At 41.0% G+C, this 12,073-nt stretch overlaps 1 protein-coding gene across 1 annotated transcript; it reads left to right on the top strand.

Moving 5' to 3' along the window:
- The first annotated feature begins 8,238 nt into the window (after positions 1-8,238).
- LOC108572963 (zinc finger and BTB domain-containing protein 41-like) lies at positions 8,239-11,517 on the top strand. The gene is made up of 2 exons (XM_017935310.1): positions 8,239-9,846; positions 9,934-11,517. The coding sequence occupies exons 1-2, from the start codon at positions 8,239-8,241 to the stop codon at positions 11,515-11,517; spliced, it is 3,192 nt and encodes a 1,063-aa protein (XP_017790799.1).
- Positions 11,518-12,073: the final 556 nt, after the last annotated feature.

The raw sequence follows: 12,073 nt of genomic DNA, 5'->3' as shown, positions 1-12,073 counted from the left end.
CCCTTGTATCTCCCTAAGTCTCTCTATCTAAGCATCTCTAACTTTGTCTCCGTCTATCTCTAACTCCCTTTATTCCTCCTTTCCCCTCCCTCTATTCTCTCTGCTACTATTCCCTCTAACCCTATTCTCTCTCTTTACTGCACAACCTGCAGCCAGAAGTCCACCACCGTGTTTACGAACACCTACCCCCAGTGACGTCGTTTCACCCTCCTCTGAGGGAACACATTCGGAGTGTCTACGGAGTGCGGAGGCTCTGTGCGAGGACGATGCTCGTTCAACGTCCCCGTCGACGCTGTTACGCCGCGATATACCCGATGCTAGCCGGGGGATGATGATCTCCTTAAAATGATTCGTTTGCTCGTTGACAACCGTGTTTACGAACACCTACCCCCAGTGACGTCGTTTCACCCTCCTCTGAGGGAACACATTCGAAGTGTCTACGGAGTGCGGAGGCTCTGTGCGAGGACGATGCTCGTTCAACGTCCCCGTCGACGCTGTTTACGCCGCGATATACCGAATGCTAGCCGGGGGATGATGATCTCCTTAAAATGATTCGTTTGCTCGTTGACTTGTTACTTGGCGGAGATTCTGCCGGGAATAACAGCGGCCGGGGAGCGTGTGTGAAGAGTTCGGAGGTTAAGGATGACACTTGCGGGGAAGTTTGATGGGAAATGAAAACGTTCTCGAGGAAAAGACGTCTACAGACTCGACGCTATTTCCGCTGGAATTTCGAGATCTGTTTGATTGTTACACGTTCTTAACGTGTGCAATTAGTTTGTTTAACTTTGTAATGGAATGTCATTTGAAGAATGAGCGTTTGAAATGGATGTGGTGTTTTAGGGAGAAATGAATAGACTGCAAAATGCTGTGAAACAATGCTGGTATATTGTAACCTTTCGTAAAATACACTTTGCACAATTTTCTCGCGATAAATCGTCGATTTTCTCGATAAATAATTTTTCTTGATATTCGAGCCTTTCCTTGATACCTGCGGTGGCCTGAAACCCTCCATTTTTAATTTAAACAAATCCAAATTGTTATTTAGACAAGAAACAGTAATTACGCGACACTTCGATAAATCGATACGTTAATGAATTAACAAATAATTCCGCTTCGAATTTCGGACTTGGGGAGTTCTGGCATGTCCAAGAAGCGATTGACTTGCACTACTGGCTAATTCCGACAAAAAATTCGAGCGTCTGAGAAATCGTTGACTTGCACTACTTGCGCACAGCGAAGAATCTTTCGAGCGCCCGAGATATCGTCGACTTGCACTACTGGCTCGAAGCAAATTTCGCCATCTGACTTATGGTTGACTCGCAGGAAATCTCAGAAAATTTTTCGTCAACTTCTTTATGGTAGGAAAGGAATTTGTTAGGGGCTATACATCGTTCAAAATAAGAGTAACCTCGTTTCGAGCATGGGACGTGCCTAAGGCAGGACTGGAACGTCCAAACCCTCACTTAACCGCCTACGTTTTTCTCCGTTTTACTCTCTGATACGCTCTCTATCTATGCGCAGAACGGACGAGAATCGGTCCGAGAGCGAGGTTACTCTTATTCTGAACGATGTATAGGACAGTGATGGCGAACCTACGACACGCGTGTCAAAGGTGACACGCGTCGACTTACGTCACCTCACAGCCGAAACCGAGCAGATCACAAATAATCATCGCACAAACAACAACGAAAAACAACGGTGTCTATCTTCTATCGACGAGGTTCAGAGTCGTTAACTAGCTAGGTTGTTTCCGAATTTCGACACACCGAGCTCAAAAGAATCGCTATCACTGGGCTAGGAAGAGAAGGCTGGAAAGGACTGTTCAATTGGTTTATGGCTCTTTACTGCCCGGTAGGCAACGCGACCGGACAACCACATATGTTTTATTCTTAATTCCACAAATGTGAACGGAAAATCTTCCGGGGAACGATTAAAATTCCGCGAACGATCTCTCTCAAGAGAGAGAGAACGTCTTGGAAAAATCGGAGGACAGAGTGTTTTCGCGGGTGGGAAAAAATATTTGGGGAGGCAACGTTTTACATGGAAATGGCCGTGTAACAGGCCTTTGCCACGCCAGCCGCGTCCCGAACGGGCTGCGAGGTCTCGTGTTTGCCGCTACCAAACTCGGCAATATTTAAATGGGATTGCGTTCGGGAATGTAATTGCGAGGGCAAACACGCCACGTGGAACGTTGGGACGGATATGGACAGAGAGGAACCGGCTGGTAGACGCGAGAACGAAAGGGGCAACGTGGAAACCTTAGGCGGAAGTAGCGGAGGAGGCCTGGAAAGATGGATAACGGGGCAGTGAAGATGAAATTGGGAAGGAAAGGTGCAGGGGAGGCAGTTGTCGGAGATGCTTTTAAGTTGTGCTGACTGTTTTGACGATAATCTGTCGAGGATAGTGGGTTTTAAGGGTGTTTCGTTGGAAAGATAGCGGAAGTACGCTTCTTTGGTAGCGTGAAGTATGTCTTCTTCTGTGGAAGGGTTGTGCAGGTACGATTTAAGGAATACGAGATGGTACGAGCTAGGGAAGACGATGGATTTACGATACAGGCATGAATTCTGTTCGAAAATTTAAGTTTGAATAATTTTTAATTAAATTTGAACATTGAAATTTCATTATCCTTGAATGAAATTTAAAAATTGAAATTTCATTAACTAATTTTGAATGAAATTTTAAAATGCAATTTTCATTAACTAATTTTGAATGAAATTTTAAAATGCAATTTTCATTAACTAATTTTGAATGAAATTTTAAAATGCAAATTTCATTAACTAATTTTGAATGAAATTTTAAAATGCAATTTTCATTAACTAATTTTGAATGAAATTTTAAAATGCAAATTTCATTACTTAATTTTGAATGAAATTCCGAAACTGAAATTTCATTATCCAATTTTGAGTGAAATTTTAAAATGCAAATTTCATTGTGTAATTTTGAATTCAATTGAAGTATTCGAAATGAGTTGGTTAATGGCTGATTTTACTTAACATATCCGAATTTGATTGCCTAATTTTCAATGAAATTCAAGCATTCGAAATGGGTTGGTTATTTGCTGATTTTGCTTGAAATATTCGAATTTGTTTCTCTAATTTTCAAGTAAATTCAAATATTCTAATTCGATTGCCTAAATTTCAATTAAATTCAAATATTCTAATTTCATTTCCTAAATTCGAAATAAATTTCAAATATTCGAATTTGGTTGGCTCAAATCTGATCGGTTTCATTCAAAAAAGAATATAATAGAAAATCAATTACCGCTATTACTAAACTCAAAAAAAATCTAAATCTCAAAAATTCCTCAGAATCATCCCCAAACTAGAACCAACGAAGACCGATTTCAAAAGACCAAACTTCTCCCCAAAAGCCCAAATTCCTCCTCCACACCAGACACCCATAATCACTCCCCACCCCCAAACAACCACAAACACCTCGAACCGCTTCTCACCTCCACCCCAGCCCACCTCGTCGACAACAAAACCCAGCATCCATGTGAACGGACCCCAAAACGGCGAGGAAAGGAACTGGCGATAGCGTGACGGGGCGGAAATGGTGGCAGACAGGAAGGAGACGTAGTATAACGACATTGAATGACGCGTGCGTAGATCGTGCTCGTGAAAGAGAGGCTCCTCTCTAACCAGTACAAACGAAAAGGTTAGTTAGAGAATTAACAGCGGTGGAACGAAGGCAAAACACGTTAGACAGACGGAGAAAGAGAGAAAGGGAGATCCAACACAGTTGTGCCAGGTATAGACGAAAGGGAAGAGGGACTCCGAAGCGTGTGCTAGCATCGAAACCATGAAGAGAGATAGAGAGGGGAACGGTCTATAACGCAGGCAGACGGAGCCAATCAGGGCGCAATGCGATTACCTTAACGAGAAATCCGATTACTTATTCATTCGCCTAACTCGAAATCAGTTTAACTAATCGTTTAATTCGGTAGCTCTACCCCTCCGTAGTAGCGAGCGTTATTCGAGGCAGCCAGACGCGGGCCAAACCTCTCTATCTCTATCTCTCTCACTCTCTCTGCTACACTCTATGGATGGCTGGTTGGGTGTGGTGGCCTATGGGGATGGATGGATCTCCCCAACCAGGGAGAGCCTCTCTCCAGCCTGGCCAAATAGACGCGCACACGCGCAAACCACCGTCGTTTCTCTACACGTGCCGCGTTCTACCCCCGTGGGCTAAGGAGGGAGAGACACGCGGTGGGGAAAACGGCTGAGGAGGAGAGAGGCCTCGTTCAATTCAATTACGTAATGAATTGTCGTGTCTTGAGTAAACACCCTTCCTCACCGCGACTCGCCGCCGGAAAATCGCCGGTTCGGGATATACGTTCCGTGGAGAGAGAGAAGAGGAGGGGATATGTCGTGGATGCGTGTGCAGCGAGGGAACCGAGTGTACAGGGCTGTTCAGGTGTGGAGATTTGTACGCCAGGGTGGAGTGTATGTACGAGGTGTGATGTTGTGTTTGGTTCGGGGGATATTGTGCAAAGGGTTGTTCTTTTTCCTCGAGGCTCTGTTTAAACCATTGCGCTAGGAGATCTTTTTGCTGGGGGTGAAATGCTAATTTATTGCAATTCGATGAATATTGTATGTTTATTGCAGATTTATTTCTGCGTTTAGGGTGGTTTTGTGTTGGACGAGGTATTGTAGCAGGTTGTTAAAGATCGGTTCTTTCGAAACATTCACTGCTTAGACATTTGTGAGAGGCGTATGGATCTGGTGTCCTGGAAAATTAGGTTTTTACGAAGTGGTAAGCAATAATTTCGATTCTCAGTCGCCACTCGAGTTAACTACTTTTGAGTTCAACTTCTTCTTGTAATTGATTTTTTCGAGTGTGATAATTGTTTCTTTGATATTTGTGTTAGTAAAATTCTAAACACGACGAAGTTCCATTTTTCTGAAACTTTTATTATTCGCTTACTTTTCTAAATTGTCACTGTAATCTTGGAAAAAAATTAAGTAGATAGAAATGCAGGCTGACGAGAAAAAGGACATAAGACTTCATAGACATAAAGTACTCGTCGAAAGGAATAAAAAATTTCTAATCAACATAGATCCAAAAAGGGGAACATAGAGGAACTTCTTTGCATCCCAAAATTTTTCAATCACATTTCCCTACTTTCAACAGTAACAAAAATAATTCTTAATTATAAGATTCCTCATAAATAAGACACCCTGCGAGAGCTTCATCTAAGCTCTCGAATACTTAAATAAAACAAGAAAAAAATGACTTAAACCTACCACGAAAACTGCACACTTTAAAAATTCCTTCAATTCTCTCCTACCTAAAGATGGTGTCGCTACAAGTTACCAAAGGACGAAACAGGTGTACGCGTATCACCTGTGAAAGGCGCTATACGAGTAAGTCGGTTCACTTGAGCTGAATCAATCTGACTCTCGCAAACGCTTCGAAATCTCTCATTGCGTCTTCCACGAGGTTTCAACCTTCTCCTCTCATCTTCACTCCTGCGTGTACATCCGTACATACACACACATTTCCCGTCGTTTTCCATCCGTGCAAGTATCCACGCGTGGATGCTCGCGATATCGACAACTACATCTCGTCGAAACAGCCCTCTCATCTCGTTTGCAGAGGCAGTATCAGTAATTCCGGTGTTCTCCCGGAATTAACAGGGCTGGTTAGTATGGAGGTTTGCACAGGGGACCGGAAATGGTCGACGATCAAAGGAAATCGAATCGGTATCAGCGGGTTTCTCGTGTAAATCGCTAATTTCCACTCGCCGTTCGATCGATTTTAATTGAACGCTCGTTATTTGACGGCACTGAAAATTGTAAAAATGATATTCCAGGATATTGAAGATTTTGGAAAATTTTTTAAATATGTTCTTCGTCGAAGAATGATGGATTTTATGATAGTGAATCGTATGGATCGATTTTGGGAGAATTCAAAGGACACGTGTTAAATGATCGAGACTTCTTTTCATAAATATTTCGGAGGAGTAAATTTCACGACACTGAAAATTGTAAAAATAATTTTCCAACATTTTTTAAATATCTTCTTCCCTGAAGAATGGTAGATTCTGTGATAGTATGGATCGATTTTAATTAAACACTCGTTATTTCACGACACAGAAAATAGTAAAAATAATCTTCCAAGATACCGAAGATTTTGGGAAATTTTTTAAATATGTTCTTCGTCGAAGAATGATCGATTCTGTGATAGTAAATCGTATGGATCGATTTTCTAAAAATTCAAAGGACACGTGCTACACGATCGAGGCTTCTTTGTTTCCCAAATATTTCGGACGAGTAAATTTCTAATGTGACGCACCTAGGCAAAGGACGATCCTTCGTCCTCCCCAAAAAATCGCCACTCTCCATGGCATCTTTCCGGTCCAAATTCCAAATTCTCGGTGTAAAATCGTCCAAGGTATCGTTTCTCAAAAAAAAACTCTAAATTACACTCAACAACCTATGAAATAACGTTTACAGGTTACGAACCTTCCTCCATTTTTCCTTAACACACACGGTGTCCCAAAAAGAACAATCTCAAACACGCATAAAAATATTTTCAATTCTCAGGAAAATGGATATCAGTTGCTCAAAAGCTCCTCGTCGCTAAAAGGGACCTTCAGATCTTTCTGGTTCCTCAAATCCAAGGATAAACCGATCGAATATGGCCGCGGAAATTGCGGAGAACCGTTGCCACCCTGTATGGACCTTATATGCAAAAATTGTCCGTCCAAGTGTCTCGAGTACGCAGAGAAAAGCAGCTGGAAAAAATTGTTCAGTTTCAAGAGGCAGAAACCGATGAAAGAGAAACCGAGTAATTATAAAATAGAGGAGAAACCGAGGGAAGAACCGTTGACGTGGTGGGAGACGATCTTTGGACCGGATCCAAAGAGATCTTGGCCGGATCCTTGCACTTGTAGAGTGGCTCACAGGGTGAGGAGAAGGAAGAGACAGTACGATCCGAGATTGAGCGATAAACGATATCAACAGACAGCTGGGGATGTACTTTTATACACGGAACCGATGAAACGACGTACCGAATCGTGCTTGGAACCGCAACCAAAGTCTCCACCGGGTTACAAAGTGCCCAAAGCTGTGGTCGTTGGGATGATGAGCGTTTTTGCTGATAAGGTGAGCAATGGTAATTTTTGTGAGCAATTTGGAAGGAGGATTGTCGATTTTTGGACGATTAACTGAGTTAGAAAATTTTTGGATATTGAGGGACTGTGATATACAAGGTGTACAAGTATAAGATGTACACCTCGATCTTCTTCTTCGTTTTTAATAGTACGAGAAATGGTTAAGACACAATCTGAATATTGTGAAAGGAAAATTTTCTTTTGTAGATACTTTCTTTTTTAATTTCTTCAAAATTCCGAATGTATCGAGATAATATCTTAGAATTTGATAATTCAGAGATGTATGGATACATTGTAAATGAAGGAAATTACTCGTGATTTTCAAAAAGAAAAAAGTGACAATAATTGGTAACATTAAAAACGAAGACGATTTTAAGTGTTCTTGGACACCCTATATATGTGAATTTGCAGGCGCCATTGAGTCTGTTGGTTCTCGATGACCAACCGCCCAAAGACGACAACAACGGCAGGATAACGTCGTTTAAAATTCCGTACGAGGAACTGAGACCACCGGATAAACGAAGGAGGTCATTTATTTGTCGACGAGGAATTTTACCGGAAGACGTACAACCGCCGATCAACAGAGATTTGAACCCCTACAGGCTATCTCAGCAAACGACATTCGAGAGAGCTAACTTACTGAAGAATCTTCGGTACCCTGAGAAGAAATCGGAGAAAACTCTCGAGGATAAAGTAGATTTAACAAAAAGGATTCCAAGACGATCGAGGATAGAACAGCTGAAAATTCTGATCGCAGAAAAAGACATGCCTGAATACAACAAACCGCCTAATTTTAAATAATTTGCCATGGGAGAGTAATTATGGAAATTTTATAAGTACATGTATTAACGAGAAACAAAATTTACATTTCGCTTGTAATTAGACCGTTCGTTGAAAATTTGTCTGTGTATAAGAGGAAAAGTAGTTTGTAATATTGTTTCGTTATATACCTTACAGAGACAAATAAAGAAAACGTAAAAATTGTTGGATATAATTGAATATTATTTGATGAAATTAAGATTTAACGGATTACACGTTCGAAAGTAGCGCTAAAAAATGAGCACACGCAGTGCCATCTACCTACGCTCAGTTCATTCTACTCTGAATACGATAGGTCACCTATGATCTACAAGGTTTCCTTCGATGGCGGCGTTGTTGCTGTGTGTGGACCCCTACAGAGCTGGCTACGGGGTAGTCAAATGTCTCGTAAAGGAACTCCCTCCGCTTGCAAGTCAAAACAAATCCCGCGAATCTTTCGTAACCGGCGAGGTTTGTGTTCGGTTCGCGGTTGGCCGCACGGCGAGGTCGGCGTTGTGGGTGGATCGGTAGGTTACAGTCAGTCGAGTCTGTTGTCCGCTTCGCCGGATGAGGAGAAAACGGAAGATACAAATAAAAAAGGAAAACATAAAGCGGAGACAGACGACGAGACTGCACAGTATCACCATAGAGTGTGGATCGAGGGTAATCAAGTGACAAACGGTGTTGTAACTAGCGAGCCGTGTATTGTTGACGGAATCGGTAAAGTCGCCGATGTCGAGACTGTAGCGGACATTGAGAAATGGTTAAAAACACGCACGGAATCCGTGTCGAGCATGGATCTCGACGCGATCAAGTCCGGGGTCGAGGAGGGCGTCGACCGGTACCTGGGCGAGGAACTCCAGCACGCTTTTCTGGAAAAGGACCCTGACGGATTGTCGATCGACATCGATCTGTCAGACAAAAAACTCAATTTAGGTTATGATCCTTTGCTTCAGGAGCTTCAGAATGAGAAGCTGCTGGACGAGAAGGATAGCTTTATACTGCCGGAATTTCAGCTGGATCATTTGGATCCGTTGGCGTTATCTCCGGACGATATGATGGTTGCCGGTGAAATTTTACCGTCGACCAGTGCTCAACCTACTTTAACTGTCTCTAATAGAGATGTCGAAGGATTATGTGCGGAAACTGAACAAGCTTCGTTGTTGAAGAAGGCCATGATTGTTGATGGCCAAGAGTCACAAAACAAGTCCACACAGGTTGTTGTAGACGACTTGCGTGTTATAGATGAAGTGAATAAAGATGTTCAATTACAAAAGGACAATAGCCCATCTGAAAATACTATGAATCTCTATGTGCAGGATCTCAGTTCTGAAAATATAGTAGAAGAGTTGTCAGGAGCAAAGCTGGTTGAAGGTGATTCTGAAAATGTTATAATTGAACAATTGAAAACAAAGGCTAAGGTGAAGTTGGAACCACGTATTATTAAGAAGCGTAAAAAGATACCGGAAACATTAGAGAAAAAATTTGAGAGTGAGATTAAGATATGTGGAGAGGATGTTGTAGACACTGAGGATGGTGTAATGGCTGTTGTCGCCATATCAACCGACAAGATTTCAAATATGACACAAATTGTTATAAACACTGGTACAGAAGAACAGATTTATCAAGGGAAGACTTCAGAGCTCATAGAAGCTACAGGAAATTTTCCAAAATTGCCAAAAATAGAAACTTCAACAGTGTGGAATGGAACAATAGAACAGAGTGCAGAAAATCCTAATAACCAACATGAATTGGTGATATCAAATGCTTTAGAGGAATTAGGTATTACAGATGACAACTTACAGCCAATATCTGTCAATGAGCATGGGAAAGTATGGCTCTGTCCACGTGATGATTGCAATAGGCAATTTAGTAAACTTTATGCATTGAAAGGCCATTTATTAGCACACTATGGTGTAAGACCATTTAAGGTATATGAATTGTACATGCTTTTATACTTCTCTCTCAGTTTTCTAACAGAATTATAATACATTTACCTGTTCATGCTTTTATTTCAGTGTGATTTCGAAGGGTGTGCCTGGGCATTTTATTCAGAATTTAAGCTCAAACGACACAAAGAAACGCATTTGAAACGTAAAGACTATATTTGCGAGGTACAAGGTTGTAATCGTCGATTTACTACGATTTATAATTTATGGAGTCACGCGAAGTTGCATAGTCGCCCGAATAGGATATTGTGTCAAGTGCCAGACTGCCAGGAGAAATTTCAGACAAAGAGAGCTCTAGAACTGCACATGAAGTCTCATGACCAGAGTCATGCTCCGTATGTCTGTAAACACGAAGGTTGCGGAAAGAGATATTATAGTAGTAACGCTTTGACGTCGCATCAAAGATGCCATAGTTATAAGGAAGTAGATGTAAAATGCTCGTGGCCAGGCTGCGGTAAAGTATTCGACAAGCCTTGTAGGCTCAAGGCACACATACGCTCGCATACTGGCTGCAAACCTTACCTTTGTACATTTCAAGGCTGCCAGTGGGCGTTCTCTTCTTCTAGCAAATTGAAGAGACACCAGAAAAAGCACACTAATGAACGGAAGTTCGTGTGCGACGTTCCTTCCTGTGGAAAAGCATTTATGAGATCTGAGCATCTCAAGGAGCATAGATTAACGCATAAGGAAGGAAGATACTTTCAATGTTTTATATGTAACGCGAAGTTTTCTGCAAAAAGTAGTTTGTACGTTCATATAAAGAAGCATCAAGTTAAAGAAGAGGTAGAGGCGAATTTACACGATACTATCAATGGTCATAAACGGAGCAAACTGAAGGAAACGCAATGCTCTAGGGTTAATCCGGTTGTGAAATCAAAAAGAAAGTCAATAGATCTGAATATTAATGCGGCTTGCCTAAACACGTCTACAGTGACGGAGAACTCTGAACACATAAACGATGCAAATATCAGAAATAATAATGAGAATCAAACTAAAGACGATACAGTGCCTCCACAAGATCAATCTAAGACTTTATACCATTGTCCAGTTGAAACCTGCACACGTTCGTATACTACAAAAGCTACGTTAAGAGCACACATGTTAAAAGTACACGGTACACCTGTTGAAGAGTGCGCAGACAAAACATCCAAAAGAATGCCTGGAAATTCAGTTTGTAACATGGACTACATTTTGTACACCGCTCCCTCGGTATCAGAGCCTACGGAGCAAATGATAATGGTAGCGCCTTATGATGCGGTTATTCTTAGTACTTCGCCAGAAACGGATCGATCTCTTCCTGAACCGGAACCACCGCCTCTTAATAATGTATTAAAAACGTCAGAACCTCCTTCGGATGTAACGACATACAAGAAATTACCTGATCTACCCTTGAGAAAAGATCAAGGCTCAGCACGGACTGATTTAACATTCTCCGACGTGTGGAAATTAAAGGCGAATGGTGCTGTGTTAGATTCGGTAGTCGGAGCATCGGACCTTGTGTTAGGTACAAGTGATTTAGAGGAAGGTTTATTGCTCACAGAGGAATTGCCTTCGATGTATTATCAAGATGATGTAGTAGGAACAGAGTATCAAGTACTGTTACTCGATTCAGTACCACCTGAAAGTACTATAAACTTGCGGGGACTTGAATAATACACGACTGTACTTTGGAAATGGGTGAAAAAGAAACTGATCATTGTTATTTTTTAATGTAGGATAAGTTTTAATATGGTCTGTGATCAAAAGGCTTGTTTTAGCCTTACATTCATTTATACTGCAGTCCATAATTGCTTCAAATCGTTATTTTATTAATAAATTGTTGCTATTTTTCCAGAAAGTTTATTCATTGTTCTTCTATTGTATATAATATTCCTAATACCTTGTGTATATAGAATAACTAATGCGTATATATATTATATATAACGTTTCTTTACTTAGACTTTAAAAAATGAGTATACATTTTGTAAGGTGTGAATAGTTTTACACAATGTACATTTTCATACATTGAGGGTTTTTACTGAATGTGAAATAATTCAACAGTTTCAAGATTTAATAAACCAAGACATATTGATATATTAATAATAAACATAAATTTGGAATGTTTTTATAACAGTGGTATACAATATAATGATAAAAAAAAAAAACAATTGGACGAATATAAGTTGCACGATATTAAATGCTTTCATACCTATAAATGCGTATGTGTGCA

Source organism: Habropoda laboriosa, unplaced genomic scaffold (genome assembly GCF_001263275.1).
Source record: "Habropoda laboriosa isolate 0110345459 unplaced genomic scaffold, ASM126327v1 scaffold102, whole genome shotgun sequence".
NCBI lineage: Eukaryota > Metazoa > Arthropoda > Insecta > Hymenoptera > Apidae > Habropoda > Habropoda laboriosa.
The sequence above is the reverse complement of the archived record's forward strand: the minus strand, read 5'-3'. Positions and strand labels throughout refer to the sequence as shown.

Bases quoted from the DNA above. Each gene is read 5' to 3' on its own strand.
- LOC108572963 (XM_017935310.1), top strand. From the start codon at position 8,239: ATGATCTACAAGGTTTCCTTCGATGGCGGCGTTGTTGCTGTGTGTGGA. The intron at 9,847-9,933 runs GTATATGAATTG...CTTTTATTTCAG, and splicing joins ATGGTGTAAGACCATTTAAG to TGTGATTTCGAAGGGTGTGC.